This window comes from Quercus robur, chromosome 2, assembly GCF_932294415.1.
Source record: "Quercus robur chromosome 2, dhQueRobu3.1, whole genome shotgun sequence".
Taxonomy (NCBI): domain Eukaryota; kingdom Viridiplantae; phylum Streptophyta; class Magnoliopsida; order Fagales; family Fagaceae; genus Quercus; species Quercus robur.
Genome location: NC_065535.1, coordinates 70,010,419 through 70,037,310, shown reverse-complemented (window position 1 = coordinate 70,037,310; position 26,892 = coordinate 70,010,419). Strand labels below are relative to the sequence as shown.

The following is a 26,892-nucleotide window of genomic DNA, read 5'->3' as shown; positions in this document are numbered from 1 at the left end:
GCTGCTCTACAGTTGGTTGGTTGGTTGGTTTTTTTTTTTTAAAAAAAAAATTATTAAATATATAATATATATTTAAATATATATAAGTGCCATACAGCTGATTTAAAAAAAAAGTTTATTAAATATATAATATATTTTAAATATATATTAAATATGGATGGGTCGGGTTGGATTTGGTGGGTTTGTAATTTTATGACCCAAACCCAATCCGATCTGCTATAAAAAATTTTTTGTAACCCAACTCAACCCATCAAGCCTTAAAAATCAACCCAACCCGACGGGTTGGGTTGGGTTGAGTTGGATTTGGCGGATCGGTAGGTGGATTTATGTGTTTTAAATCTATTGAGATTTCCAAACGTGGAGAGGCTTTGCTTTTGCCGCCGGTGACTTGGGCCATAAATAGTGAAAAGGAACATTATATATGTTTAATTGGGCCATGATGGTCAAGGCCATCCCTCCTAGAGACCCATATATATTGGGTTTAGGCCTTTGATGATTTTGTTTGTTTGTTAACGTATATGATCCAATGCTAAATAGGGCTGTCAGCATTTATTTAATTTAATTGTTATTATTATATATTTTATATTTTTCATGAAAGAGGTGCGTATATTTTCAATAATTTATTAATTTTTTTTCTTCAATAATTTGATAGTTAAGAGAAGAGAGATTTAAAAGTTGGATATTTTGGTTGGAAATACCAGAAAGTGTCTATTGAGTTATAAAGTTTTTTGAGTGAAATAAGGTATGCATTTAATAGAAAAAAAAAAATATATTACAAAATATAAAGTGTGCTACAACAAGATAAAATCAGAACAGTTTTTATAATCGCTCCAATAGGGGATAGGAAAATTTTACTTAGATTGCTTTTGTTTCTATGTGAAAAATGTTCCAACTGTAAATATTTTCAGCTGAAAATTCTTGCAAGAAGCAATTTATTTTCTTGTGCTTGATTCCATTTCTGAAAATGCTCCAAAAGACATCTTTAGCATTTGGCTCGTATGGAAAATAAATTTTTTCCTTAAATATTATCACAAATTCACAATATACAAAATCAACAATAACAACATTTAATTCGGTATAATCTTCTTCTTAAAAAAAAAAAAAAAATTCGGTATAATCTCAAAATATCTTAACCAGTCTAAAAATATTAAAATCAAAATACTATAGGAGTTCCATATCTAAGAGATTTTTTTTTTTTTTTTTGAAAAATTGGAATGCAAAGATAATAATGAAATTCCAAATTAACCGAGGGAGAAATTATGTCTGAAACCTTGAATTATTCCTCATGCTCTTTAAAATGCCCGTAAATATGTTCCAATAGTAGTCCACAAGGTAGTCTTGAATTCATCTAGAAAACAAACAATCTTTCCATTTCTTATGTGCCAAATGAGTCGATTCATGGGATTCAAGAGATAGTATAGTGGTAATGATATTTTTTGTGGTGTCTCATCTCTCATGTACGTGGATTCATGAGATTCAAAGGATAGTATAATAGTAATGTTATCTTTTGTAATGTCTCATGTATGTGGTTTGAACCCTACCTCCTCCTCCCCCACTATTTGTTTATATAAAACAAAAAGTCCATTTATCATTTACCTTTGAGAAGGCTTAAATACATTGTTACTTCAAAATTTTGAAAGGAAAGTAATTTAAACTATTTTGAAAATTTATAATTTTTTTTTCAAAATAAATTCTTTTTAATAAAGATATACTATGTAAGATATATTGTATTTAGTGATTTATTTCCTTATACTTATAGCATTTTTCTTTTTTCAAAAAGCCAAAATTCCTAAAAAATATAAAAATTAGATAAACAGTGACGTGAAGTACATGAAAAAAGCCGGAGGGTTTCCAAAAACATGTCCGAGTTGAACAAGCTACAAAGAACAGATTGAATTTGACTTCATTTTATAGGACTAATGATCTCTAATAAAAAACTTGAATCGGTCTAGATACTCATCAGTCATCGGTTCACTGGTCTGACCATTTGGGCCAATATAACCATATAAGTTTAATAACTATAATTTAATATGTATTTTTCTTAAAAAAAAATTTAATATGTATTTTGAGATAGAGAAGCCCATGTGCTTAAGTAACATATAGGCCCATGAGAAATTATTATGTGCACTAGGTATAATGTCTCATTTTCACATTAGAGTGGGTCTTATGGGCAAGACACACATGTGACCATATGAGGCTCTCATTTGTTTGAAAGAGAGATTTAATATACTATGTGTAATAAATAATTAGTTTTTGTTAACGGGTACTCTTATGCATACGTTAAGGAGGCTTGTAAAAGGTTACACCTACATTGGGAAATAGTAAGAGCTAGTAAAAATATGGACTTTAAACCAAACGTGGCCCGCCGACATTATAAATTCTATCTTAATGGTTGTACAAGCAAAATTTTGTTTTTCCTTTCCTTTCCCTTGAAGAGCTAAAATTGCTTCCTCAACAATGCTTTATTCCCAATGTGTCATCTATACTGCTTATAAAAAAAATCTGTTATCTTTACCCTTCATTTTGAAAATTGACTACAAACTAATGAGACAATTAACAACTCTACTGTAATTCATGCATTGTCATATGTTCCCCTACTGTAGCAATGAGAAGCAGAAACATGGCGTACTAAGAAATATTTTTAGTAAAAGAACAAGGATGATAGAATGAATGCTGCATTGGTTGAGAATAGTAGGGTACACTAAGGAACTTGGGTGGATTGGATCCTAAGAAGTAAGAATGTCAAAATTAGGACAAATTTCTCAGTATCATACGCTGGTCAAATCAAACTACTACTGTTTGTGATTGTCAATATCTTTATGTTAAATATCAGAGTTCTAATCGTCACAATAAAGATCAGACTCCCAAATTAGCAACAGAATCCCAAAACAGTACTATATACAAAGAGAGACACCTTTCTCAAAATGTTGCAAGGAGTGAGCCCATCACCTGGACCCAGACCAGTATAATTTTTGATTTAAAACAATGGCAGGTCATGTACTAAGCTTTGCAATCATCTCCTCTACCAGCCTTAGTGTCGTACCCTCGATGTTATCTCCTGCATCAATTTCTTGCATAATCTGCTCTACAAGCTCATGTTTTGATTGTTTGTTTCTTGAACCATAACTTGAGCAATCCCTTAGAAGCAACAGCAATTCTCTAGACACATTTTTAGCCCTCCTTGTCCCATCTACGCTCAACTGAAGTAGCCCTGGCATCACTCCTTCCCTTAAAATCAATCCTCTATATCTTTCTCTGCTGCTTTGACATATAAGCAGGAGGATTCCCACTGCATGCTCTTTGCATTGTGGGGAACCATCCTCAATAGTTTCAACCAATGCGTGAATTACACCATCTGCGCTAGCAGTTTCACAAAGTGCATTCTCTGAGAAGGAAACAATATTCTCAAGCAGCCCTATTGTCTTTTCAACCAATTCAGATGACTTTTCCGAGTTGTGGATTAACTGAAGCAAGGAATATAGTAAACCAGAAGAGGCAATTGATGGAATAATCTGTTGACAAGTTGAGAGATTGTGGAGAGTCGCTATGCTGTCAAGCTTGGCTTGCATGCTAATGCTATTCATGCTGTTATCACCACTATAATCTCCATTGAGAAACTCTACCAAGTGTTGTATGGTGCCAGAAGACGCGATTTTTAGCTTGTTTGCTGTGCAGGAAGAGAGGATCAACATAGCTGCTAAAGTGAGCTCAATCAGTGCTTCGTTTTGGCATTGAAGGAGGTTCAGCAAAACTGGTATAGCCCCAGATTTCACAATGCGGATCTTGTTTCTGTAAAATTAATATAATTTCATTTCAGAATTTCAAGTGTACTATTGAAAAACTTTATAGAATACTTTCGTAAAACTCAAGAAAAATAATTTCTCAATGTGTTTTATACATAAATGTTGGTGCAGAATCATCATTGTAATTGGGGGCCACTACTGAATGGCACACACCATTACAAGAACTTATTCCATAGTCCCACTAATCAAGCAAAGAGCACGGGTGTATAAAAAGTAAAACTTTCTGTACCAAAATTTTGCCACACACTACTTGAAATAGAAGGTACATTGTGTATTAGTACCATTAATTTCTTTTCTATTTGTTACAATGATGAAAGTTCAGAGCCACCCCAGATTGTAAACAAACTAAATAATTAATGACAAATGAATTTGAATTATATCTATGCATTTAGTTTTGAGATATTGAGGATGAATAGACTAACCGTTCACTGCCAAAGGCAAGGCTGAGCAGAGCAAACAGAGCAGCTTCAATGGCCTCATAATCTTGTGAGTGAAGCATCACAATTAAAGGTGACATGACACCTCTTTCAGCCAACTTGTGCCTCTGCTTACTACTGAGTTTACTGAGTTCTCTAGCCGCTTGAATCTGTGCATCTCTCTCACCATTAAAAAGATTTCCTACCACCATTTCTTCCATGAAAGCCAATCTCTCTCTGTCTCTCTCTGTGAGCCTTGTCTAACTACTCTTTTAGGCAGTGGTACTAATGTTGATGATGTTGGTATCGGGATTGGTTGCTTCAAGATGTAATCTTTGGCTTTTGTTGGTTACAAAATCCGTTGTTTCAGTCTGAAGCAACTTACCTATTCTTTGGTCAGCTTTTTTGTGAATGTCTGATTTGGAAATACAATAACGATTCCTAAGAATGAATCTTTTGCTCTCCTTTTATAGAAGCAAGCGCCTTAAACTTTAGGAATATTTTTTATTTTGGGATTTTCTTGGGATTTTGTTTTTCAGTTTTATGGCAGTTTTTTAAAATTTGTTTACAAATGATATAATTTTTGGGATCCTCGTGGACTTAATTGTTTATTATTATTATTTTTTTTGGTAAGACAAGATAACATTAAAACCAACTAAGCAGGAACAAGTATATTACAATAGGAAGTCTCCTTATCAGCAAGGAGTATATCAACCACCACAGGCGGTGAATTGTTTATTATTACGACCCATACTTATGTGATTTGTTTTTTTGGATAGTCAAAATAAGTATGTGATCACTACACTAATACACTAATACACTATACATTAATAGGCATGTGTTACATGTATCATCGCTAATGAAGTTCACATTTCTTTTTTTCTTTTGGAGTTCATATTGGGCAATCACTGAAAAAGAAACCAAAGCCATTAGTAGTTGTGATTAGAGCATCAATTAGTTGACTGCTCTAATGGGTGTTTTCAAGAGTTTCAAGGAGTAACACATTTATTTATTTATTTATTTTTATTTTTTATTTTTTACGATTCACTGAATTCTCTTACTGCTTAGCCTTTCAACACTGGACAGTGTGTAGAAATTATTGTGTATGACATTTCAAACCCTTGAAAGATGAAACGGTTAGCTTCTTTTTTTAACTTGTGTCATATACATATACTCCCTCCGTCCCACTTTGTTTGTCCTGTTTGAAAAGTCAAACTTTTTAAGAAAACATCATTTATTATCTTGTATACCTTTTAAAAATATATAAGTTTCCAAAACTACCCTTAAATAAATTTGTCAAAAAATTGAATTAGTAAATTAATAGGGGTATAATAGGAACATTAGTATATTAATGAATTTTATTTTTAGAAACAGGACAATATTTTGGGACATCCCAAAATGGAATAGAGGACAAACAAAATGGGACGGAGGGAGTATATTTTTCCACATTAGCAGAGAAGATATAATGGATCAATTATGATTTATAAATTGTTTTCCCCTAATGTATAGATAAATATCTTGCTAGATCCTAGTCACCCATATAACTTTTATAAGATCACCAAGTTAATATAATAAACCATATTGGCAGTAACATTGAACATTGATTTTTAAACTTCCTTTTCAAGGTATGATTTTAACATGAAAGGGATTTTGAAAGATATTTTCTTAGTAACATTTACTTCAGTCACATATCCTCTCCTAAATTCCTAATAAATATGCCTTCCTATCTTCTACTAAGGGCTTAACTTTGACATCTAATTGATCAATTTTTATATAAGTATGCCACATGCAATTAATAACAAATACTAAGGATACAGTGAAGTGATACCAATCACATCCATTCTCATGTCAATTTATAAATCTATTATAGTAAGATTAGTAGTAATTTTAACATTTTCTAAATTTTTGCAATCTTTCTCACTATATGCTAAGGTGGTAAGTACTGATTGAAACAATGTTACTTTTACATAGATCCATTACTAATATCATTTTTTACTTTGTATCAGTTACAACATCAACATTCTACGTTAGTAGTTGTGAAAAAACGTTTTACTCTTGTAATCTCTATACTAGAAGGATCTTAATCCTTCATTTTATGGGTATCTATGTGAAATTTATATGGGTTAATATAAATTAATAATCCCAATTTTTGGTACATATAAAGATTACAGTAGAGAAGATTCAAGCTCAAGCAAGGACATAGGACTCATTACAGAAAAAGCATCCAATAACAGTGATATCCATAGTAACGTGGTAGAGAATGTGGGCTCTGCCGAATAGCATGACTTTGGGCTAAAACTCGTGATCCAAAGCTGACAATTGTGTATAAAAAACTAAAAGCATGGATAATGTATATCTCATTTTTCATTTTTCAAAGTGTAGGACTTGACAAACAGCACAGAATATTTTGTAGTAAAAATTAATTCATCAATAATGTCATGGGACATCCTTTATATTCACTTGTTCTTTTGGTCAAAAAAAAAAAAAAAAAAAAAAACTATAGTTTAAAAAGAAAATAATAATGATGGGACCCTTTAAAAAGGAATCCCTCTGCTTTGCTTTCGCCGCTATACTGCGGCATTGTCTTTACGAAAATGCTTCCCAAATTTTCATGATCATTCATGTTGGTAGTAGGTGCATGATTTGAATGCTCCACAATTTTCTTTTTCTTCATTTGCTTTCGTTAGGAAAAGTTGGAGTCTCACACTTTATTATTATTATGATCCAATATCTGATTGTTATTCAAATGATTATTTTATTTCCTTCAAAGTTTGTTGAAATTTATGATTATAATATTGTATATCTAACATCTTGAAAATGAACAAAACCATTGAAAGGGTCTCATTCAGTTTATTTATATAAAAACTTTCTAAAATTTATGATTATAGCATAAAGCAATATTGTACATTTTTATTGAAAATTAATGATTATAATATTGTACTTTTTTATTTTTACCCAGCATAAAGTATGAAGTTTAGTCATGAATCATAGCATGAACTATTCTGGTGATTTATGCATTCTCTCTGGAAAACTCTTTCAGTTTCATTTTATTTCAGGGGTTGAGACCCTGGTTGATGTTGTTTAGCGTAATTGTAAAGTCCACATTGAACCAAAAAAAGAGAAAATAAAAATAGTAAGAAGTTTAGAATTTATAATTCCAAACCTGTTTACAATTTATCAAGTAAAATTTTTTTTTGGTCGACACAGCAACACCGAGTTTATGATCAGATTTTTATATTTGTAGATTCAAACTTAACAAAAATTCCACCCAAAAGACAAACAAACTAAAGTTTGGTCAAACTTTACGCGGGGTATTGCCTACGGATGATGAAACTATGGCTGCAATAATGTTAACAACTTTAATTAGTGCTAACTCACGATTAAAAAAACTAAGCACGTTGTCCACTAAATAACATACTTGGCTTCAAAGAGAAATTAAGGTGTTTCCATTAATATATATATATATATATATATATTTTAATTGGAGTTCTTCTCTAGGTTTTTGGCAGACCTAGCATACAGGATGGGTTAATTAGATTCAGTTAGGAACATGTCATCTTAAACGGGTTACAATACTTATGATCCTAAACCTGAAACTTTTGAGGGTTGGGTTTAACCATCATCAACAAATGGACCACATTATCGTATAGTATTTAATTATGAGATTTTATTGCTAGACATATTATGGCCTAAATAGCTTATACCAATTGTAGGTCCATGTACTTGTAGAACAAACATATTAACTTTAAGTTAGTCTATGATTAACCTAGGGTTAGTCAAGTATTTTTCAGTATATAAACCGTACATTGAGTTTATTGTAACACAAATGCTTAATATAATATATATAACCATCAAGGGTTTTCTTACTGTGGACGTAGGCTACCGTTAGGTTGAACCACGTAAACTTTTGTGTGCGCTCTCTTTTTCATACTTTCGCTCATCATTCAATTAGTACACACAATCACGCAACTACTTTCACACTTATGATGGTTAGGAATAAACTCAAAACGTGTTTGTACTCAACTATGTCAAGATTCCGATTGTATCATTACATTAACACGATGTTAGTTCATGGATTTTCAAAATGTTTTTTTAATAAAAAGCTATATTGTTTTCCTTTTTTTTTTTTTTTTTTTGCTAGGTAATTGTTTATGCAAGTGCAGGGGTTTGAACCCCTGAGTTGAAGGTCACTAAGGAGATCGGGTACCACTTGGGCCAACAGGCTCGGTGGTGCTATATTGTTTTTCCTAAAACCAAAGATATCACTCCCCTTGCATCAATCTTGATGTATGCACGATCTTCCAACAATTCATTGTAGGTTGTTTGGAGATCCTTCTTGCCTACAACTTCATCATCTGAGCAATCACTTTTAGCCAAACATTGATAACTTTTTTCAAGGAAAAGAAAGAGAGACAATGAATATGAGATATATTAGATTTTAAATAGTAATAATTTTTTTTTATATAAAAAATTGTATAGTTATAGAAATATAATATTATACTCACACTAAATTGTGACCTTGTTCACACTAAAATTTGCATAAGTTTGTGCAAATTTTTTTTTCTTGTCTATTTTAGTAAAAGAATCTATTTTTTCTATTTTACATACTAACTTTAAAAAAAATTCCACATCAAATTACTTATTTTACACTACATTTCATTAAAATATTAATTTCTTAATATTTTTTTAAAATTATTTCTTTTTCTTCACGCACAACAACTACCATCCATGCAAAATGAATAGTGTCAACATAAATTTAAGCGGTTATTATAACAAACTTATAAATTTACACAATTATATATAGACTGATGTTGGTTATTTTAAGGCAAAATTATGTAAATTTTACACGTTTTACACATTTTTCTATTATACACGGACTGATGTGAATGCTCTTATAATCTTATTATTTCTGCTCCGTTGGAAGAGGATATTTTGAGATTTTTTTTTTCTTTTTTCTTTCTTTTTGGGTTTGTTTTCTTTTCTGGTGGTGCACTAAAAATACAAGAAGTTAGCCATCCACAGTATTTCAATCCGCATTACCTTCATGACACAAGTTCTACCGCACCAGCTTCTCCGGAAATGCAATCCACGTTTCCAACTTCTTTCTTTCTTCTTTTGTTTTGTTTTATTTTTTGTTTTTGTTTTTTTTTCAAACAAAGCTTCTTGAATAAAGTATCTTGTCGTCTAATAAAAGACTTAGAATATTAAGAACTTTGTAATTTAATTGATTTAAATTCCCTTACCTCCAATTATCAAATTATCAAAATATACAAAGGATTTGGATTTAAAGTCAAGTCTAAACAACAAAGAAACCTATTGGTATATTAACTTGCTGATAAAATACAATTATCATGACGATATCATAAGTTTTAAATCTTATAGAAAAAAACAATAAAAAATCCAATAACTCTATCATTCAAATTAAAAAAATTCATAAGACTAAACTGAAACTTAGGTGAAAGTGTAAAAAAAGTATCTATAAAATTCTCAAAAAATTAGACCACAAGTTACAAAAACTAAGAGAGGATTTTACAAAAATGCTCCCATTCCATTATTAAAATCCCAAATGGCCAAGGTTTTACATTTATTACAGAAGTATGGGATCCATCGTCACACTCAATTGCGTAACTTGTTAACTTGTAAGATTGTGAATAGTTGAGGAATAGTGGTAGGCTTATATAATCAGTACTTGATAGAAAATGCTTACCATTAATCACATTCTCACAATTCAACATATTGTGAAATTAGTTGTGCGATTGGATGTAGGAACACCTATAAAACCCATCTAACTTATTCTTGGGGATACCTTGCAAAAGCAAAAGGCATCATACAACCGCAATGGTCACACTTTTGTACCCTGAGATGGTTGTGGCAATATTATCATTTCTATGCTTCCTTTTTCTTTGCCAATGGAGATGGAACAAAACCTCACCCATCACAAACTGGCCTATCTTGGGAATGTTCCCAGACCTTTTTTTCAACGTGTCACATGTGCATGACTACGCAACGAGCCTTCTAAAACATTATGGGGGCACTTTCGAGTTTAAGGGCCCTTGGTTAGCTCGCATGGACGCTATACTCACCAGTGACCCCATGAACATTCAACACATTTTGAGCAAAAACTTTTCTAACTATGACAAAGGGCCAACTTTCCGAGAGATTTTTGAGCCTATGGGGGATGGTATTTTTAGTACTGATTCTGAAACGTGGAGATATCAGAGGAAGTTGATTCAGTCATTGATAAAGCACAGCAAGTTTATGTTGTTCTTAGAGAAAGTTGTCAAGGGAAAGGTGGAAAAGGGCCTCATCCCTGTTCTTGATCACGTCTCAAGTCTGGGAATTGAGGTGGATTTACAAGACGTTTTTCAACGGTTCACCTTCGATAATGTTTGCTTAATGGTTTTGGGTTTCGATTCAAATTGCCTCACCATTGAATTCCCAGAAGTTGCACACGCAAAAGCGTTTGATCAAATGGAGGAAAGTCTCTTGTACCGACACATTCTGCCAAGAAAATGTTGGAAGTTTCAGAGATGGGTTCAAATCGGAAGAGAGAAGAAGCTTAGTAGTGCTTGGAAGACTTTTGATCAATTTGTATACGGATGCATCTCATCCAAGCGAGAAAAACTTAGCCGAGGGAGAGCCCTGAAGATGGAGGAAGCAGAATTTGACTTATTGACAGCCATAGAGCAACAAGAAAGAGAAATGAATGGTATTGCATCATCCAACAAGTTTCTAAGGGACACTGCATTTAATCTCATTGCGGCAGGGAGAGACACCATCAGTGCAGGACTCACTTGGATTTTATGGCTTGTTGCAACACACCCATCCGTGGAAGCTAAAATTCTAGAAGAGATTAAAGCCCATTTGTTGGACGAGGTGTGGAGGGTTTTAGGCATAGATGAGCTAAGTAAGCTAGTTTATCTCCACGGAGCCATATGTGAGTCCTTGCGCCTTTTTCCGCCCATACCTTTCGATCATAAATGTGCAGTTCAAGCTGACATTCTTCCCAGTGGCCACCATATCCGTTCAAATATGAGATTGATATACTCTTTATACTCAATGGGGAGGATGGAGAGCATATGGGGTGAAGATTGCCTGGAGTTCAAGCCAGAGAGATGGATTTCGGAGCAAGGAGGAATAGTGCATGTACCCTCTTTCAAGTTCATAGCATTTAACGCAGGAGCAAGGACTTGTTTAGGTAAGGATATAAGTTTCACGCAAATGAAAATGATTACAACCGCTATCATTTGGAATTACCATATTCATGTGGTTGAAGGTCATCCTATTTCACCACGTATCTCTGTTGTACTACATATGAAACATGGTTTGAAGGTGAGGCTGAGCAAGAGAAATGTTTGATGAAGAAATTTCTGTGAGTAGTTGTCTCCAAATAAATATAAATTGTGAGCTGCATAAATTCCTTGAAACATAATGAAAAAATGATGGTTAGACCACTGTGATGAACTTTGTGGAATTATTGGATTTACTCATCAATCATACCTATTAAAACAACCCACACATTGTTGGGGAATTTCAGGGGAAATTCAATGGAAAACATAAACTTGAAGTAGGCTTAGAGGTACGAATAAATTCAGTCTTTAAGATGATATGATATTGACCTCACTCAATTTGAGTTTGCTATAGGGTTCCAAAAAAAATCAACTGCAAGATATAACTAAACCCGGATCCTACAAGTAGCCATCTTGAAGGACTCTACTGAATTTCTCTTTATGGTGTGTCTCACTCACATAAACTATTTGTGCTTTAGAAAGCACCCAAAAATGTAACTATTATTCCATTTAATGCATATGAAACAATATCAATACATAATGAAGAGTTTTCCATTGAAAAGGTACACTGGAAAGACTACTTTTCTTTATGTAAGCCCTCTAGATTGTTACCTTGGATTTTATCAGCAGTTTCCCTTTTTTTTGGTAAAATTTTGTTAAAAACACTGTTTTTGCAATTGTCTCGCTTGAATGGGACTTACATGTTAGTGAGACATGGGTTTCATAAGACCGGCACATACAATTTTTATTTTTATTTTTTCTACTTGAGAGACCTCCACTTAAGTGAGCTCAAACCTCACTGAAGAAGGTTCGGCTCTAGTGAGCTCAAACCTTCGCTCTAGCAGACTCTAGTCATGTGTCATTTTTTGCTCTCACTTTTCCGATCAACACTTATAAAGCCAACAAAAAAAAAAGATCATAATGTTTTATTCCTTAAAATTCTCTTTGCTTTTACTACTTTTAATAATACTCACACAAATTATAACTTGCATGTATATTCACAAATATAAAACATAGATATGCATAAACCAAATCAATCAAAATAGCCAATAGTCTTGTAGTTCACTGGATATGAGAAGAATGTTTAAATCCCCTCCCCCACTTGTTGTAACAATATAATCAAATTATAGAGTATACAGTTATGATTTTCTCCACGAACTCCACATCCAAATAAAACAGAATTTTGACACAAGGGAAACCTTTCTAAAGATTTGCAACAATGAACCTCATTGGAAAGCAGCTTTACTATTTTGCTCGAGCGAGGTAAAGGCAAATTTTTGGGTTAATTAAGTGATTCTCTTGAGCTGCTTATATTATCGGTTGAGTGAGCTTCACCTTCACTTAAGCAAGCTTTTTCAGATGACACTTCCTCAAGCAGTTTCAGACTTGGCTCTTTCTTTGTTTAGATTATAATGTCAATTTGAATATTTCCAATCTAAATCCTAAAAATCTCCATTTAGCAATTTCATGACAAAATCCCATTACAGATTTAAAAACAAAATCCCATATTACAAACTCAAGTAATAAACTAAGGCTTGAGAATTATTTAACAAACTAAGATTACTATGTCTTACTGGAGACTCCATCACAACTCAGAAGTGAAAGTAATATGTCTTTTTCTGAAACCTTAAGTGAACACATTAAATATATGAGACATAAACAGGTATGAGCAACAGCTTTTAGTCACAAGATATTAGGCATCAAGTAATGAATTTAATTTTAAATTATACTGAATGTCAACAACTAGTGAGTTCATAGATGACAGCAAACACTTAAAAAAAAAAAAAACTCCCCCTGAAGCAAAAACATACATGTAACAATAAAGTACAATATATATCCAGGGTTATCTAAATAAGAGTTCTCTAAACCTAGTCCCCCTTTACAGCTAATTCTGCTTCCCTTAAATTCACTTCCCCTTTTTGTCACAAATTGACAAAGAGAGAAATAAATTAGTTCATGAGGGGATGTGAGACACAAAATCTAAATATGAGGATGCCTAAATGCGATCCTTAAACATGAATAGCTTAAAGAACGTGACTCACAATCAGTGGTGGAGTCATGCAGTCATGCACATTGAAACTTGGGGGCTGGAAGAATGTGAATTAATTCCCTTCCCCCAACGGAAATTCCTGGCTCTGCCATTACTCACAGTAAGTATGAAGAGCAAGCATATGAGAATGAACAATGCGTGGATGCCAACCACATTGAACAAGAAATGACTTCTAATAAGGACTATAAATAGTGGAAGATGATTTGCAGGGTATGAGTGATGATTTACCCACATAAAGATTTTTATTGAAAAACAACTTGTCAACACTACAACTTTAGCTGGTACTGAAATTTCATCGTCAAACATTTCTCTTGCTGATCCTTACCTTCAAACCATGTTTCATATGAAGCAGAATGGAAATACTCGGTGAAACAGGATGACCTTCAACCACATGAACATGGTAATTCCAAATGATGGCGCTTGCAATTATTTTCATTTGAATGAAAGCTATATCCTTACCTATACAAGTCCTTGGTCCTGCATTAAATGCTATGAACTTGAAAGATGGTGTATGCAATATTCTTCCACGCTCTGAAATCCATCTCTCTGGCTTGAAGTCCATATAATCTTGACCCCATATGCTCTCCATCCTTCCCATTGAGTATAAAGAGCATAACATTGTTGTATTTGGCCTGATAGAGTGACCACTAGGAAGAATATCAAATTGAACTGAACATTTGTGCTCGAAAGGTACAGGTGGATAAAGGCGTAAGGATTCGCATATCACTCCATGGAGATAAACTAGCTTACTTATTTCATCTATGTTAAAATCCTTCCACTTTCCGTTGTCCAACAAATGCTCCTTGATCTCTTCTAGAATTTTTGCTTCCACATGTGGGTGTGTTGCAACAATCCAAAAAAGCCAAGTGAGGCCTGCACTTATGGTATCTCTCCCGGCTACCATGAGATTAAATGCTGTGTCCCTTAGAAACTTGTCGGATTTTATAATACCACCAATTTCTTCTACTTGTTCCCCTAAAGCTGTCAACAAGTCAAATTTTTCTTCCTCGGTCTTTGGGGCTTTACTTTGGCTTAGTTCTTCTGGCCTGGATGAGATGCATCTGTATATAAATTGATCAAAAATTTTCCAAGCACTGCTTAACTTCTTCTCAATTCCGATTTGAAGCCATCTTTGTAGCTTCCAGCAGCTTTCTGGCACAATGTGTCGGTATAACAAACATTCCTCTATTTGATCAAACGCTTTTGCATGGGAAACATCTGGGAATTCAATGGAGAGACAGTTTGGATCAAAACCCAAAACCACTAAGCAAGCAGTGTCAAATGTGAACCGTTGAAAAATGTCTTGTAAATCCACCTCAATTCCAAAACTTGAGACATGATCAAGAACAGGAATGAGGCTCTTTTCCACTTTTCCCTTGACAAATTGCTCAAAGAACAACTTAAACTTGTTGTCCTTTAACACTGTGTGAAGTAGCTTCCTTTGATATGTCCACGAGTCAGAATCAGAATTGAAAATCCCATCTCCCAGAACATCAAAAATTTCCTGGAACTTCTGCCCTTTTGTGTAGTTAGAAAAGTTTTTGCTGAACATGTGGTGGATGTTCATGTGATCACTCGTGACCATGAAGGTCATGTTAGTGAACCAAGGACCCTTAAACTTGAAAGTGCCCCCATTTTGTTTTAGGAGCCAGGTAACATACTCGTGCACATTGGATGCATTTTGAAGAAGGCCTGGGAGCATTCCGACAACAGGCCAGTTTGTAATGGTTCGGCTTTTGCTCCATCTCAAATGACAAAGAAAAAGGAAGCATAGAAATATTGCTACAAGTATCTCTGGGTACAAAAGTATGGTCATCGGAGTTGTATGAAGTTTTGTAGGCTTGCATAGAAGAGTCTTTGCCTACCCTTCTATTGAAGTAAAATATCAGTTAGGATATAAAGCAGTAAGTCCACTTGTTTGTTATCTAATTTAGATAAGGTTGCAGATGGGTGATATGCCGAAAGGATTACGTTCTTTTGTCTTTTATGATTTGTTGTCGGTGACAAACCTTCTGTTTGGAGAATGTATTATTGAAAACTTCATCCCGACATTTATCTGTAGACCCTTAATTGGTTCACGTTTATTTGTAAATTACCTTTTGAAATGATATCTACAAGAAGTTTGTTTCAACTTTCAAGGGATGGTTTTTATTTTAAACGTGAAAATTAATTGAAAGTGAGCCAAGGACCCTAGCTTTCAAGGGATAATTATTCTCAACTATTGATTTTATCTTAGTTAATCCTTATGCTTGAGGAGTTACCCCATAAACCTTGTGAAAACTTACCCAAAAACCTAGGTATGGATTTAGACCCAAAATTTCAATTTTACAACTTAACCACTTTTAAGTTAAGCTAGCAATTAGTTTCAAAAATAAGTTATTAACCAATTGAATGTTGTATGGACCTAAATATAAACATCTAAAGCATATAAAGCAATAAAATAGAGCAGCAAAAGGATGCAAATCACAAGATAATATTGGATGTATTATCAAAGAAGAAAATCTAAGAACCAGACTGTTAGGGTCATATTTTCTACGTATTGGCATATTCTTTGACAAAATGCACTGTACTTGTAACTGGATAGATTTAAGTTGTGTTTAATGTATCAAAAAGTATATAAAGTTTACATTACAAGTAGTATCATTATGGACATGAAGACTGAACCAAGAAACAAGTAAAGAAAAACTGATTCAGTGAAGCTCGACACTAGCATCTATTGAGACTTAATGAAGAATTCTCGACACAAGCTCGATCTATCGAGAACTACGATTTCATAATTCTCAGATTTGAATTTCAGCCCATGATGACTTGGGTTGCAAGGGTTTCGTTCTTTAAACTGCTAAACCATATAAAAGGCTTATTTTAAAGTCATTATTGATGTAGAGACTTAATTAGAGAATACACAGAGACTTAATTAGAGAATTCATACACTCTGTGAGAAGTTACTGCGTTTGGTACACCTTAGAGTTTTGTAACCAAGTGCTTCTAGATCTTCAACGTGCTTTGGAGTGAAGAACTTTATAACTCACAACAATCATTTAGTTGTTGGGAGTTAGTTACGTACTGGGATCCGTGTAAAGGAAGAAATCTTCTGCAAGATCAAGTCCAAATGGGGATTGAAGCAGGTCAAACTGTAGGTTAGTATTTGGGGATAGGCCTGGTAGTGTTAAGATTCTTTATATTTGTAACTGCTTGTTCTTGCTTAGTGGATTCTTGGAAGTGGTGACCTAAAATTCACCCAGTGGGGTTTTTGCCTTGCGAGAGGTTTTCTCTATTCGTCAACAAATCATCGTGTCTATTTTATTTTTATTGCACTTAGTTTATTTGGTGATTTGTTGGTGCCTTCACGATTTGCATGTAATTTGATCTAATAAATCAACTTGGGTAATTGAATTAATTAACCGGGGTCAATCTACTATAACCCAACATAGACAAAAAAAACCTCTTTGCGGCACTGACACTGAAACCATAAACTAGATTAATAGTTGCAGTACAGGATATACAAAAAACCCTCCAATCCTAATGCTATCCTTGTACTTGAACTTTCCAAGTTCTAGCTAACAACCTTTTAGGACATATATAGAACTTGTTAGAACATATGTCATATAGTATTTGCTAATCCTTTAACAAAACGCACTTTACTTGTAATTGGGTAGATCTAGGATGTATTTAATACTTCAAGGAATAAGAGTTTAAGTTTAGTATTGAAGTCATGCAAATCTGTCCAAGAATTAAGTGAAGAAGTGCTGTTCATTAAAACTCGACAGATGTATCTATCGAGATTTAATATGTGATTCTCAACAGCTCTCGACAAAAGCTATATCTATTGAGAATTACGAAATTCAGATTTCCAGATTTGTTTTTCACGCATATCCAAGTTATTTGTGTAAGGTTTTTTTTTTTCTCACAACCCTAGACATATATAAGGATTTTTTTAAGGGTCGTCTAAGATGATGCAACTTGATGCAAAGTGATTATTCACTCAAATTGTGATCGGAGACAATTTGTCCTAGTTCATCTTTCTCTTGAAGAAGCTGTTGCATTTTTTTGTAGGGTTTCTTTTCTCACAACTCTAGGCATGTATAAGGATTATTTTAAGGGCCATTTAAGATGATGCAACTTGATGCAAAGTGATTATTCACTCAAATTGTGACCGGAGACAATTTGCCTTAGTTTATCTTTCTCTTAAAGAAGCTGCTGTGTTTTTGCGCCGAGGGTTTTGTAACCATGAAGTTTCTTGATCTTCATCGTGTGGATGAACTGAAGAACTTTGCAGCCAACATCTTTTTCAAGTTGGTGTGTTAGTCATGTACTGGGATCTGTGCATCGATTGGTTAGTCACGTAGTTGGAGCCCTGTATTGAAAGGAGAGATTGTCACTACATTACAAGTCCAATTGTGTATTAGGGTAAGGGTTCAACTGTGGGTTGGTATAAGATACTGGGATTTGTTTACTTGTAACTGCTTGTTTTGATAATAGTGGATTCTTAAGAGTGGTGACCTTAAATTCACCTGGTGAGATTTTGTCTCGGTGGTTTTCCCCATTCGTAAATAAATCACTCGTGTCAAATTTATTTTCCACTGCATTTAACTTAGTTGGTGATTTGTTTGTGCTACCACACTTATTATATGTAATTGAATTTAATTAATTTCACTTGGCTAATTAATTTCACTTGGCTAATTAATTGATTAATTTACCAAAGGGGTCAATATATTCTTGGCCTATCACAACTTATTACACTGGGTCATTTCTTCATCCATTTGCGAGATTTGCAAGTTGAGCCACCAACCGCAAGCAGCCAAGTCTCCTTGAATTAGTGGTATTGCTACAATGATTCCCAGCTTCAAAAAACTCTCAACACTCAAGTATGGTGAAGATATTGATGAAAATAATCTCCTCTCGTTGATATGGAAATGGGAGAGGGAAAGAGAAGAGAGAAAGGTTGTGTATGACTCTCTCTCTCTCTCAAATGGGCAATTTGAAAGGCTGTGTAAAACTCTAATATTGAACACTAGTAGAGAAAGAATAATGTAAAAATAAGGACTTGAGCACCAGATTCTTATTAGATTTAATCCCTTTTCCATCTCAATTTTTCGATTCATTTTTTTGGAAAATTCTTTATTGTTGTGAAAGGGTCATGACTCATGAGCATTGGCATTTATATAGGACTAATACATCACCTCGACTTATAAAAATTACAATGAAACACAAAACTAAATAAGGAAATACATATATAGCCGAAGTTGGTTTGAAGGGTCATGAGTGATTATTTCCCTAAATGCAACTTTAGCTAGTACTAAAATTTCTTTGTCAAACATATCTCTTGTTGATCCTCACCTTCAAACCATGTTTCATATGAAGAACAATGGAAATACTTGGTGAAACAGGATGATCTTCAACCACACGAACATGGTATTTCCAAATGATGGCAGTTGCAATTATTTTCATTTGAATGAAAGCCATATCCTTACCTAAACAAGTCCTCGCTCCCGCATTAAATGCTATGAACTTGAAAGATGGTACATGCACTATTCCACCGAACTCTGTAATCCATCTCTCTGGCTTGAAGTCCAAGCAATCTTCACCCCATATGCTTTCCATCCTTCCCAAACGGCTTATCAAACGGCTTTTGTTCCGGGCAGGGGAGGGGCAGACAATGTTATAATTGTGCAAGAATTGATCCATTCTATAGGCAGAGCTAAAGGTCGCAAGGGGTATATGGCTATTAAGATTGATCTGGAAAAAGCTTACGATAAGATTGAGTGGAGTTTTATTAGGGAAATGCTGATTTTTTTTCAATTTTCCTGCCTCTCTTATTGATATTATTATGAGCTGTGTTTCCTCGGTCTCGACTTCCCTTCTTTTTAATGGTGGCTGTTTAGATGCTTTTTGCCCATCTAGAGGTATTAGATAAGGAGACCCCCTCTCTCCTTATCTTTTCATCCTTTGTATGGAATTTTTGGGCCATTTGATTGAGGAGAAATGTGAGGCTAAGCTCTGGAATCCAGTGAGAGCTTCTAGGAGCGGCCCCTTTTTTTCGCACTTATTTTTTGCGGATGACTTGGTGCTGTTTGCTAGTGCAGATCAGGACAACTGTAATACCATTAAGGAAGTGTTGAATGAATTTTGCCAAAAATCTGGGCAGAAGGTGAGTGAAGCCAAATCTCATGTGTTTTTCTCTCCAAATGTGGATCCGGATCAAAGAGAGCTTCTCTCTGATAGTCTTGGGTTTAATTTGACTTCTAATCTTGGTAAGTACCTGGGTTTTCCGTTGAAGCACTCAGGTGACCGCAAGCATGACTTTGATTTTGTGCTAGATAGAGTTAAGAAGAAGTTGGCAGGGTGGAAAGCCAATTTACTCTCTATGGTTGGTTGGGTAGTTCTCATCCAGGCTTCTTCCTCAACGATCCCAAATTATGTGATGCAATATGCTTCCCTTCCTGCAAAAATTTTGACTGGTATTGATAGGGTCAATAGAAGCTTTCTATGGGGGTCTTCAGATCATGCTAAAAAAATGCATTGGGTCAATTGGGGTGAAGTGACTAAGCCGAAAGAGGCAGGAGGGTTGGGTTTACAAACTGCTAAAGGTAGGAACACGACGCTTTTGGCCAAACTCAATTGGAGGTTTCATAAAGAAGGGAATGTGCCTTGGGCTAAGGTTTTGAGGTTCAAGTACTGCAATAGGCAACGAATCAGCTCAAGGAATGAAGCTAGACTTCCAAGCTTTCCGGTATGGAAAGGCTTAAAGAAAGGTGAAGAAGTTTTCAAAAAAAGGGTTAAATGGATCCCAGGTCACGAAAGCAATCTAAACTTCTGGTCTGATACATGGACCAACCTTGGTCCCATTCGGTCTCTTATCCACGGCCCGATCCCGCAAGCTTTGGAGAATTTACAAATCAAAGATGTGTTTTCTCCTGCTGGCTGGGATTGGACTACTATTCCTTTTGAGTTTTCCCCTGAAGTTAAAGCTGACATTCAAGCTGTCCCGGTTCCTCGTGTGGCAAGATGCAGTGATAAACTAGCCTGGAAGTCTTCTTTAAAAGGCAATTTTGATATGAGAAGTGCCTATCTCCTTGCCATAAACTCGCCTGGTATCGGGTCCTTCTCTGGTTCTTGGATTTGGAAGCTTCTGTCACTGCCTAGAATTCAATTGTTTATTTGGAAGTGTATGTAGCAGAATATTGGTGTTAAGGAATGTTTAGCTAATAGAGGGATTCCGCTTGATACTACCTGTCCATTGTGCCATTTAGAAGTCGAAACTATTTTGCATGCCCTCAGAGATTGTAGTTTGGTTAGACCCATTTGGCAACAATTAAGTTTATACTGTGTACAATCTTCCTTCTTCTCTCAAGGTATTAGAGATTGGTTAATCTCCAATGGTGGCCTTAAATCTTCTCAAAATGCTGTGGGTATTCCTTGGAATGTCTTATTCTCTTTTGCTCTTTGGTGGATTTGGAAGCAGCGGAACCAGGTTGTTTTCAATAGAAAGAGTGTTAATTCGAACCTGAGTAAGAGTATCTCATCACAGGCTTTGGAGTTCTTCCTCTAAGCCAAGTCGGAACCGGCCTATGATGATCAAGCAAGTGAAGTGGGAAAGACCGGAGAGGGGATGGTTGAAGTTGAACACAGACGGGTCTTGGAGTGCAGCGTTAGGCAAGGCAGCTGGGGGAGGCTTGATCAGAGATGATATGGGCAACTGGGTGATTGGGTTTTCAAGGCAGTTGGGCAATGTGAACAGTTTTTCTGCAGAAATCTGGGCTTTACGAGATGGTTTGATGCTTATCCATCAAATGAAGCTTCCTGCCATTATTATTGAACTAGACGCTAAGGCTCTTGTGGATGCTCTTAAAAATCCCCGTTACGGTAACTCTGTTATTTCTCCTCTATTTGATGATTGTAAGGTATTGATTTCCCAAATCCCCCAAGTTTGTATCAATCGTGTATTTCGCGAAGCTAATAAATGTGCGGATCGGTTAGCGAATTCTGGCCATTCTCAAGCTTCGGAGTTTATTATTTATTCTATTCCTCCTGTGGAATTAGTCTCCCTTGTTGAGGCTGATATTCACGGTGATTCTTGTATCAGGCGCTGTCCTAGGTTGGTTTCCGGTTGTTAGTTGAATGTTAATTCCAGCTTACCAAAAAAAAAAAAAAAAAAAAAAAATCAAATGGCCAAAGGAAGTAAAGGACTCCTCCTCACTTTGTAAAGCTGAAATAATCAACTCCGAATCTCCCTCGACAATAACAGAGGGTAGATGGAGTTCAAGAGCGAAAGAGATGGCTCGCACCGCTGCCAACGCTTCCACTTCGTCTAAGGAAGATGGTAACCTGGTTTTTTCGGACATGGAGGCCATCACCCTTCCCTGGTGGTCACGAACAACAACTCCCAACCCCGCTTCGTCTGTCTCACAGAATACGACACCATCGAAATTGATCTTCAAGCTTGTTGACGGTGGAGGAGTCCATCTGACGTGCTGTTTTGGCAAGGTACCTGACTGCGTTCTTGGGACCGGAAGGGACTAGGCAACAATTCATTAATGTAAAATACTTACATGATAAAAGGGTAAAATACTTACATGGTAAATGATATACTACATCTGGCTAATAAAAATATTAAAATAATATTTAATTGCTACTTAAAGAGCCACAGCAGCAATTTTAAAGAATAAAAAAATCCACATAAATTTTTTTTTGAAAGGATTATCTTTTAAAAACAAATTATCAAGCTCTTCTTGGACTTTATTGTTAGCCAAACTGAGGAACCGAAAACACAAAAATCAAGCTATACCCAGAAAATGCTTTCATTATCTCAGACTCAGAATAAGACTTAACATTATCACTTACTAACCCTTCGAATATGAATTCAGCAACACAAAAGGAGCAAATCCCATGTCACATGAACACGGACAATCATACAGTACTCAACGACTGCTCCTCATTTTACACTAACAAAATCAATTGATTAATTCACAATTCATAAACAGAAGGTTATTATTAAACAATTTTTCCTTACTTATACCAACAATAACTATCTCAAATTAATTTTTTTTTAAAAAAAACTGAAACCCTTAAAATTTTGAAATCATAAGTTTCTATTTGACAACCATCGACGACCCGAACAATCAACCTCGCCACCTCTGCAATCTGTGTGCCGCCATGAGCTACCATGGCCCAAGGTCCCATCATAGCCCTCTCACAGTCACAGACCTCCCAACTACTGGGTGATCTCGTCACCGTAAAGCCTTCAACCTCACGCGCCTCCGAATCTAACTTGAAGGAATCAGCTATGTGGGATTCCCATAAGGTAGCGACAGAGAGATCGAAGTTAGTGCGGAAAAGGAAAGTGATTTTGGGTTTTGGCTTGGTGTAAGTGCCTAAGCCAGATGATGAATTTCTTTTATGCTGTGGGTTTTACTTTTAGGTACTAGTATTGATTCTGAGGTATTTGAGTCTGGCTTGGTTTACAAAATTGGGTTATGGTGAATTTTCTAGGTTGAGATTGATTTTTGTATTTACGGGTTGTTGTGTTTGGCTAACAAGAAAGTGCAAGAAAAGCTTGATGGCTTTAAAAAACAAAAGAGAGAAACTTCTCATCGATCTTACAATTTTTTTCCTTTCTGACGTGGATTTTTTTATTATTAAAGTGGATAATGTGGCTTTTTTTTAAGTGGCAATTAAATAATTTTTTAATATTTTATTAGCCACACGTGCGCCAATGATGCATACTACTTGTCACGTAGGCATTTTCTGTTAGTGATATAACAGTAAGAGACTAATTTAATTGCAAGTTGAAACTAACAGGAATTAAATTGATTGTTACCAAAATGTAAGGACCAAATTAACTATGACCTCAAAATACAGGAATCAAAACGGTGTTTTTTTTTTTTTTTTTTTTTAAATGTCAATACTTTTCATTTTTTCCAATTTGGGGTTTTATACATTTGTCTATGAGATTTATGCATTTTCCAATCATAGAAGTACTTAGGTCTGTGATGAGACTTACAACAGAAAATTCAACCAAGAATTGCAAATCTATATTGATAGAGATTGGTGAATATGCAATCATTAGGTGATCAAAAACACGTTCACAACAAAATTGATCACTGTTTTCCCCAAATAAGAGTTCTCTTTTTATTTTTTTTATTGGTGTAACTACTTGTACTGTTAATTTGCTTGCATTTTTATTTACTTATATGTCTTCCTCATTTTTTTACTATCCTTCAAAGAAAGCTTTAAGAAGACAGTTCGAGGGCAGGTTCGCTAAATCTCAATTTCAGGTTTGCAAGTGCTCAAAATGGACCACTGAAGTCAGCAATGGTTGCTTTGATCCACATCAAAATAACAAAGCTCCAACCTTTAATTAATTTTTTATTTCTTTTTTTCTTTGAAGTGCGATTAATAAAAGAATGAAATATTTTTTGGTTACAACCCAGTTTCCACCCTTCCCTTTCTTTACAACACAGCATTACGTTTTATATCTCCAAACATGACTATATACAAACCATTGAGCTGGCTGTTACAGGTAGAGGACCAAAAGGCTGCTCTACTACCAAATTATTTACCAGTTCTGAGTTAACCAATGAATTTTCTAGTGACAATTAAAAGTTATCTATAATTGCAACAAATGCAAAATTCTTAGTCAACGCATCATTCTAAATAACCTCTAAAGGATGAAGTGTCCACATCTAAAGAAGCATAGCCTTTTGTAAAAATCACACAACTGACATAATATTACACTACTACAAAAAAATGAGAAGCTGAAATAGAAAAATAACCTTTTATTGAATAATGTTAGAGTCAGTATGATTGGTGTATTCTCGAACCTCTCTTCCTACCATCTTTATTGAATAATATTTGTAAGGATTGAAGTGAGACCCTCAAACCAACGGATGTGGACAATGACCCAACGAGCCCAAATCAATATATTTGTCATAGAGAGTAGATTTTATAAGTAAGAAACTCAGTAAGTCAAGTACAGACCATGACAGATTGGAATCATATTAGAAGGATAAGAAAACACAACTTGAATGGAATTACAATCCTCGGTCAAGTCCGAGGAGGGAGTGTTCTTATATTAACTCAAGCTTTTTTTTTATTATTTTTTTTATTATTATTATAAATTTTAAGTACAAAGAGTTCTTTGTTTTTTTCTCTCCCTTTTTCATGCGCCATTTCTCATGGGAGCCTTTTCCTTCTATAGTCCTATTCTTTTCAATTCTAGCCTTCCACCTGTTGACTATATGTAGATGATCTCTTGGATGCTTGTCCCATCAGAGCCTTCCTTGAAAATTTGTGTGTAGTTGTAAGGCTGAATATTACTGTTCAAGCGTCATTTCCACATAAATGTGGCCAATTGGTTAGGTGCAGAACATTTAATGTGGTGGTGGCAGCCTTCTTCTCAAATATTTCTTAATACTCTTTTCTTTGAAGCTTATCTTCCAAAGTATGGTTGCCTCTTGCATGGTATTCTCTAGGTGGTTAGGCTCCAGACTCCCACACCGCCTCCCGAGGAAGTTTGGCTCCTCGGGAGACATCACTTGTTTGTTGTTATTGGCCTTTGTCCTTGGTCCATCAACCTACATGCTTTTTTTACTGTTTGATCATCCTCGGGCTCCTTTGCATCCTCGGGTGCGGCCCACGGCCCAATATTCCTACTCGGCTCCCTTATCCCCACAATATTGATGACTTTTTGCTATGGAACTCCAACTCTCTATCTCCTTGTCTCTGCTCGGAATTTATGGTTTCAACTCTACTCAACTTAGGATTTATTTTCACCCACAAAAAAATCAAACCCACTAATCAAATTTGACCAAACTATATATATATAAAAGAATTTAAATTAAAAATGAATCAAACATTTTTAGAGGATAAAACGTATAAGCCATGTCAAACCTTAGCCAAGTTGTCGTCTGGGTGGGTGGACGTTGGCGTAACAGTGGGTGGTGGCCCTTATGGTGGTGGTTGTGGTCAATTTTTTCTCTCTATAGATTTGAGTTTTTTGTTTTTGTTTTTTCACTACAAAAAAAGTCCTACAGTTGCATTTTTAAAACGTGTCTATAGCTCCTGAAAACGTGCTATAGGACAATTCAGCCTATAGCCGCATTTTCAACCATGGCCTAAAGCCCGTAACTATAGGCCTTAGGGGTTTATAGCTGCATTTTTACAAATGCAGCTATAGGCTAGGATCAATAGTTGTGTTTTTAGAAACGCAGCTATAGGACATACTTTAGCCGCATTTATAAAAAGTGGCTATAGCTTTTAAAACGCGGCTATAGCCCTTTTGTTGTTGTTGTTGTTGTTGTTTTTTTTTTTTTTTTTTTTTCCTTGGCCAAATGTACTACAATCATCTAATATATGCCAATTAAAATCAGTCTGTCTTTTCTGTCTAAAAATACAGACAATTTAAGCCAATAGCAATAAGAGTATCACACCCACTAAGTGTATTATGTATGGCACCCAAAAGCTCTCTAAAGGGAGGTAAAGCACCCAGTAGACATTATAATTAGAGTAATATCGCTTTTACGTTGATCAATCACAATCCATTATAGCATATCATCTCAACAGTAATGAAAAATTTTGTATCCTTAACCTTATTGAATTAAATTGCATGGAAATACATATAAATGTGAATCTTAGAAATTTCTTGGATGGTGGTGATGAGAAAATAAAGAAATTACTTAATTGGGGAAACAAAAGAAGAGGGAAAGAAATTGATCACGTACGCTAATACTATCCGGATAACGAGAATTTCAAGGCTTTCATGGTAGCAAGACTTTATTCCATATTGTAACTGAAAAGTAAAAGAAAGATGAACTTGTTCAATGAGTGCACAATTACTTGACTATGTGCTAGTTTGGATAGCACTTATTAGTGCTGCGTTTGTGTTTCCTCATTTTTTTTTTTTTTTCCTTTTCAGCCGCAATGATTGACCCGTTCTTTGTGAACAGTGCACTTGTGCACTGTTTATGGATCCCACAAACTCCACTTTTTCATTAAAAATGGGTCCCACAACACTATTCACACATTTAAAAATTATTTTGCTACAGTGTTTTCAGTTTCAGCAAAATAAGTTCTATCTAAACAGACCCATATATATATCCAATGCAAATGGAATAAGACCAAAAGGAAGCCATACTGTGACCCAAGCAAACAAAGAAATCTCAAATGCATTCTAGAAAAAGAAGGATAAATTAAAACAGTTAGTTAGTTCATTTTAGCAATTACCTAGAGTAAGAAGATTATTTAACATATTTTGATTTAAGTATGAGGAGGAATATATTACCATAAACAAAGTAAAATGTAAAAGGGTTGGGACAAATTTTGGGTGATTGAATCAG

At 34.9% G+C, this 26,892-nt stretch overlaps 3 protein-coding genes across 5 annotated transcripts in view; 1 reads left to right on the top strand and 2 right to left on the bottom strand.

Annotated features, from left to right (window-relative positions):
- Positions 1-2,659: 2,659 nt before the first annotated feature.
- Positions 2,660-4,631, bottom strand: LOC126714787 (U-box domain-containing protein 3-like). The gene is made up of 2 exons (XM_050415095.1): positions 4,226-4,631; positions 2,660-3,789 (listed from the first exon to the last, which is right to left on the bottom strand). The coding sequence occupies exons 1-2, from the start codon at positions 4,438-4,440 to the stop codon at positions 2,994-2,996; spliced, it is 1,011 nt and encodes a 336-aa protein (XP_050271052.1). The 5' UTR covers positions 4,441-4,631; the 3' UTR covers positions 2,660-2,993.
- Positions 4,632-10,057: 5,426 nt separating this feature from the next.
- On the top strand, positions 10,058-11,831 carry LOC126707089 (alkane hydroxylase MAH1-like). Its single transcript, XM_050406695.1, has one exon. The coding sequence runs from the start codon at positions 10,058-10,060 to the stop codon at positions 11,576-11,578; it is 1,521 nt and encodes a 506-aa protein (XP_050262652.1). The 3' UTR covers positions 11,579-11,831.
- Positions 11,832-13,760: 1,929 nt separating this feature from the next.
- Positions 13,761-26,892, bottom strand: part of LOC126714784 (alkane hydroxylase MAH1-like) — a 106,544-nt gene continuing 93,412 nt past the window's right edge. Inside the window, exon 3 of one of the 3 annotated variants that reach the window (XM_050415090.1) lies at positions 13,761-14,873. In XM_050415090.1, coding sequence (XP_050271047.1) covers positions 13,857-14,873 — 1,017 coding nt within the window. In that variant the 3' untranslated portion in view covers positions 13,761-13,856. Of the gene's footprint in view, positions 15,041-18,584; positions 19,030-26,892 lie in introns of those variants that run through there. The other 2 variants (XM_050415089.1, XM_050415092.1) reach the window with 2 other exon arrangements.